This window comes from Pan paniscus, chromosome 11 (assembly GCF_029289425.2).
Source record: "Pan paniscus chromosome 11, NHGRI_mPanPan1-v2.0_pri, whole genome shotgun sequence".
Classification (NCBI taxonomy): domain Eukaryota; kingdom Metazoa; phylum Chordata; class Mammalia; order Primates; family Hominidae; genus Pan; species Pan paniscus.
Window position 1 is genome coordinate 118,040,061 of NC_073260.2, and position 6,000 is coordinate 118,046,060.

At 42.5% G+C, this 6,000-nt stretch overlaps 1 protein-coding gene across 2 annotated transcripts in view; it reads left to right on the forward strand.

Moving 5' to 3' along the window:
* GLDC (glycine decarboxylase) overlaps window positions 1-5,237 on the forward strand; it is a 109,585-nt gene extending 104,348 nt beyond the window's left edge. The window contains exons 23-26 of one of the 2 annotated variants that reach the window (XM_055092174.2): window positions 755-927; window positions 2,203-2,283; window positions 2,797-2,909; window positions 3,822-3,964. In XM_055092174.2, coding sequence (XP_054948149.1) covers window positions 755-927; window positions 2,203-2,283; window positions 2,797-2,909; window positions 3,822-3,831 — 377 coding nt within the window. In that variant the 3' untranslated portion in view covers window positions 3,832-3,964. Of the gene's footprint in view, window positions 1-754; window positions 928-2,202; window positions 2,284-2,796; window positions 2,910-3,821 lie in introns of both variants that reach the window. The other variant, XM_003846098.6, reaches the window with a different exon arrangement.
* Window positions 5,238-6,000: the final 763 nt, after the last annotated feature.

Consider the following 6,000-nt stretch of genomic DNA (forward strand, 5'->3'; position numbering starts at 1 on the left):
TGTCCTGGAAATCTCTCTCTTGACTACGTATCTTGTTGCACTGCCTTACATGTGAAAACTTTTGGAAACAGAAACACACTGAGCCTGTGTTCAATGTAAAGGCAAAGGCTTTCCACATACTGGCCAAACTTCAGTTTCCTTATCATACAAAATGGGGACGATAAGATTTGCTCCAGAGTCTTTAACACTTGTTATCTCATTATTTAACTTTTGATAAGCTATAATATTTTTATTTCTCTTAATTGCACATAATACATGATAATTACTGAAAGATTCTAAAATACAATCGAAGTGAAATAAAAATCCCAGTCTCATTTTCTGGCCATATTTAGAGTTAACATTTTATGTTTTCTTCAAGGCATCTTCCCTCATAAAATACACATATGCTATATAAGTACTTTGTCCTTTTATTTATATATAGAAATGGGATATCATTATGTGGCTTGCTTTTTTCACTTAATATTTTTGCATGTTTAGCCAGTTTAACACATTTACGTACTTTTGAATGGTTGTCTATTTACTGTATAGGTGCTCTGTAAAATTTGCTTATCTGATCCCCCGTTGTTGGATATTAGGTTGTTTCCTAAATTTTTCTTCTATAAACAGCACTGAGATGAGTCCCCAAATACATACATTTGCAAATGTATCTGATGATTTTCTTAGGATAAAATATAAGAAGGGATACGAACTTTTCTTCCAAACTGGGTAGGCCACTGACCTTCAGTGAGGCAAGTTCTCCTGTCTCCCTTTGCAGGATTTCACGCCCCTACCATGTCCTGGCCTGTGGCAGGGACCCTCATGGTGGAGCCCACTGAGTCGGAGGACAAGGCAGAGCTGGACAGATTCTGTGATGCCATGATCAGCATTCGGCAGGAAATTGCTGACATTGAGGAGGGCCGTGTCGACCCCAGGGTCAATCCGCTGAAGGTGCGTAGGCCCTGGAACATTGCTTGAAATGTTCCTTAAACTAGAAAATGATGTCTGGACAGTGTACCAGCAACTCCCGAACTCTCAGCTGAGGATGATACTCTTCCCTAGAATAAGGTAATTCTTCTGGGAAGATGCAGTTGTTACTTTGAAGTTTCCATCGTCTTGAACAGCATAGCAGTTACTCAAGGATGATGTAGTTGTGGAAGCTGTCCACAGCTGTCTAGTTGGAGAATTTGTAACATTCTGCATCTGTGTTTGATGTACTGTAGTGAGATTATGGCATAAATAAAATTTACACATTCACATCACAAAGTCTGTACAAGCACACATTCTTATATTAGAGCAGTTATCTCTGAGAAAACTGGATTGACATTTGGACTGGATGTTACAATGTTTATGCCCCATGTTGGGGAAAAGTTGGTTGGGCATTACTCTGCCGCTTCCAAAACATGTTAATTTTACATCTGGTCAGAGTCCTAAGTTTCTTGTTAGTCCAGATATTAAGCTGGAAGATCAGGAGTGGAGAATACCATGAAGGCTGTGGTTGTGTCTTCATGGCTATAAGCCAGAGAACAAGTCTGATATGACTGCAGCAGCTGGGGCAGGTTCCCAAACTGCCTACCTGTAGGAGAGGGCAGGGACCAGTGACTTGCAGAAGGCAGGCACCTCTCTAGAGGTGAGTTCACAGAGTCATGGAGGCATACAAGATGATTATGCTTACCACCGTTTATTACTCTTTTCTCTCTGAAGACACCTGCTTCTTTCAGGATTTAGGCTATTTTTTTAAATGGCAATAAACATTTCAAAGAGCATAATAGTGAGTTATAATACAAGTGGATAATACCACTCATATGATGATATCAGATTTTAAAATGAGCCAAATTATGCTATATGCAGTTTATTAACATATGCAGTAATAGTATAAAAGCATGATGAGAATGGTAAACACCAAATTCAGAAGAGTGGTTAGCACTGGGACGGGGATATACAGGCAGCACCAAACGTGTAGGTAATTTTTTCTAAAAGATGAAGCAAATATGACAGAATGCTCATTAGACTTTGCTGGGTGGTAGATGTGATGATTATTACCATAACGTTCTGATATTTAAAATATTTCACAATTACAAATCACATTGTACCCCCCTAAATTGAAAGAAAACAACAGCTTTCTCTGCCTGGGCTCCTGTCAGAAGATTGACGGTTGAGGTGCAGGGTGGGAGGAGAAGAGAGTGTATTGCTCTGACCCCTCCTCTGTCCGTGTCTCTGTCTCAGATGTCTCCACACTCCCTGACCTGCGTTACATCTTCCCACTGGGACCGGCCTTATTCCAGAGAGGTGGCAGCATTCCCACTCGTAAGTTCTCTGAATCTGAATGTGCCAGCTGGGAAGGCACGGGCCAGCTCCTATCCTGAGGGGTGTACGCTCTTAGCCTCATGATTACAGAAACCATATGTGGGGCACCTTGTGAAATAAGGGTCTTGAAGAGGAATGAGGAGCAAAGAAATTGGCTTTCAGAGGCGAGGTCACACAGTATCAACCACAGATCTGGGAACCCATAGGGAACAGAGTGGGGGAAAACTGAATACGAGTCCTGCCCAGTGGACCAATGTGTTTCCCTCCACTGTGGGACAGGGAGATGGCGCCCAATGCAACCTTCCTTTCCTTTCTGATTCTTCTATGGAGAAGGTTCTGTGTAGTCTGTTTGAGTGAGGTAGGGAGAAGGCTAAAAATGTGCCAAATTATGCTATGTGCTGTTTATGGATCTGTGCAGTAATAGTATAAAAACATAATGAGAATGGTAAATCCTGTATTCATTGGAGAGGAGAGGAAACAAAATGATGCTTTTTTTTTCTTTTTTTTTTTGAGACGGAGTCTCGCTCTGTTGCCCAGGCTGGAGTGCAGTGGCATGATCCTGGGTTCACGCCATTCTCCTACCTCAGCCTCCTGCTGGGACTACAGGCGCCTGCCACCATGCCCGGGTAATTTTTTGTATTTTTAGTAGAGACGGGGTTTCACTGTGTTAGCCAGGAAGGTCTTGATCTCCTGAACTCGTGATCCACCCACCCCGGCCTCCCAAAGTGCTGGGATTACAGGCGTGAGCCATCGCGCCCAGCTGATGCTTTTTTTTTAATCATTCAAATTTTTATTTTAATACACAGTATGAGAAATTAACTTTTTTTTTTTTTCTTTTTTGAGATAGAGTTTTACTCTTGTTGTCCAGGCTGGAGTGCAATGGCACAATCTCGGCTCACCACAACCTCTGCCTCCCAGGTTAAAGCGATTCTCCTACCTTAGCCTCCCAAGTAACTGGGATTACAGGCATGTGCCACCATGCCTGGCTAATTTTGCATTTTTAGTAGAGATGGGGTTTCTCCATGTCGATCAGGCTGGTCTCGAACCTCTGACCTCAGCTGATCTGCCTGCCTTGGCCTCCCAAAGTGCTGGGATTAAAGGCTCGAGCCACTGCGTCCAGCCGAGAAATTAACTTTTAAATCAACTGAATTGTATGGAAAATGACGTGGCAAATAAATTAGACCTATGTTAAAAGAGAAGGTCAGCTAAATATCCAAACTTAAGGATATAATGGGCAGATAAACATAGATTCCAAAGTCTTCTTTAAGCAGTTGAAGTCTTTCAAACACAACTTTGCTATAAACTGGTCCAGATATCAACAGCACATAGGGATGCTTAACAGGGGTGGTGATCAGGGACACGCCTCCTGGGAAGTGCCTCTTTTTTTTAAATGGTAATGTAGGGTTGGATTTTAGGTTCTCAGAATATTTGCTGGGCTGATGGTGTCATAGGTTGTGGGACTAGCATTGCCACCTCCTTTTCTCTAAGAGAAACCTCTCAGAACATCTCACAGCATTTCCATCTTCTGTCCTTTGCAGCCCTTCGTGAAACCAGAGAACAAATTCTGGCCAACGATTGCCCGGATTGATGACATATATGGAGATCAGCACCTGGTTTGTACCTGCCCACCCATGGAAGTTTATGAGTCTCCATTTTCTGAACAAAAGAGGGCGTCCTCTTAGTCCTGTCTCCCTAAGTTTAAAGGACTGATTTGATGCCTCTCCCTAGAGCATTTGATAAGCAAGAAAGATTTCATCTCCCACCCCAGCCTCAAGTAGGAGTTTTATATACTGTGTATATCTCTGTAATCTCTGTCAAGGTAAATGTAAATACAGTAGCTGGAAGGAGTCGAAGCTGATGGTTGGAAGACGGATTTGCTTTGGTATTCTGCTTCCACATGTGCCAGATGCCTGGATTGGGAGCCATTTTGTGTTTTGCGTAGAAAGTTTTAGGAACTTTAACTTTTAATGTGGCAAGTTTGCAGATGTCATAGAGACTATCCTGGAGACTTAATAGACATTTTTTTGTTCCAAAAGAGTCCATGTGGACTGTGCCATCTGTGGGAAATCCCAGGGCAAATGTTTACATTTTGTATACCCTGAAGAACTCACTTTTCCTCTAATATGCCTAATCTGTAATCACATTTCTGAGTGTTTTCCTCTTTTTCTGTGTGAGGTTTTTTTTTAAATCTGCATTAGTATTCTAATAAAAGTATTTTGATTGGAAGAATGCCTTTCTCTTGGTGTACTTTATAGTTTTACCACCATTACACCCTAGATTCAGTGGGAGCTGAAGGGCAATGAGAACACCCAACCCAGTAGCCATTGTTACATCATCAGTTTTGCCTTCGACTGGCTGAAGAAACAGTTGTCTTGGTCAACAGTGAAAACCACTTTGACCCTTTTTGTTGGAACTGAGTTAGAGTGCATGTAACTGTACTCCAGCTATGGAAGTTCAATCAAATAGCAATTTATCTTTTCTCATTTAAGTCCAGAGGTAATAAGCCAAGCACTGGTGCTCCTTCAGTTTTCCCGCTCTGCCTTCCTTTGCATAAAGTTTTCATCCGCATGGTCTCAAGAAGGCTGTTGCATTTCCAGGCATCACATACCCATTCTAGTTAGGATTAAAAGGGAAGAGCAAAGGCCAGGCGCGGTGGCTCATGCCTGTAATCCCAGCACTTTGGGAGGCTGAGGCGGGAGGATCACCTGAGGTCAGGAGTTGGAGACCAGCCTGGCCGACATGGTGAAACCCCATCTCTACTAAAAATACAAAAAATTAGCCGGGCATGGTGGTGCATACCTGTAGTCCCAGCTACTTGGGAGGCTGAGGTGGGAGAATTGCTTGAACCTGGGAGGCAGAGGTTGCAGTGAGCTGAGATTGCACCACTGCACTCCAGCCTGGGCAACAGAGTGAGACCTTGTCTCAAAAAAAAAAAAAAAAAAAAAAAAGAAGAAGAGCAAAAGGCAGCTTCCACCCATATCTGCTTCTTTTGAAATGTTTTCGAATATGTTCCACTCAGTAATTGCTGCAGCTGGCCAAAATTGGTTCAAATCTCACTCCCAGCTACAAGGAAGTGTGGGGAAGTCTGTTACCTGGGCATGTGACTGCCCCAAACAAAATCAGGAGTATGTTAATTTTTTAAAAGGTGGGGAGAATGGGTTTTAGGTTGGCAACTAGCATGCCTGCCACAAATGACTTTGCCTTAGCAGTAGCAGATGCTCTAATCATGACTGCTTGGTTCCTTGCATGGCGGCTTCCTCCAACATTACTTAGTATCCCTAGGCTTTAATGCTAGTGATCTGGGTGCTCTATTGAATTATCTGCAAGCATTCCACTTATTTTTATATTTAAAAAGTTTATACAACAATTTACTTTAGCCTAACAAAGCAGTAGAGAAGTGATGGGATTCACAGTTCCTTTTTTACACAATAATTAAATGATATCTATTAAATAGTGCATCTCAGGTATCAGGCATTTTTTTTTTTTTTTTTTTTTGAGACAGAGTCTTATTCTTGTCACCCAGGCTGGAGTGCATTGATGCAATCTCGGCTCACTGCAACCTCTACCTCCCAGGTTCAAGTGATTCTCCTGCCTCAGTCTCCTGAGTAGCTGGGATTACAGGTGCCTACCACGAGGCCCAGCTAATTTGTGTACTTTTAGTAGAGACGGGGTTTTGCCATGTTGGCCAGGCTGGTCTCAAACTCCTAACCTCAGGCC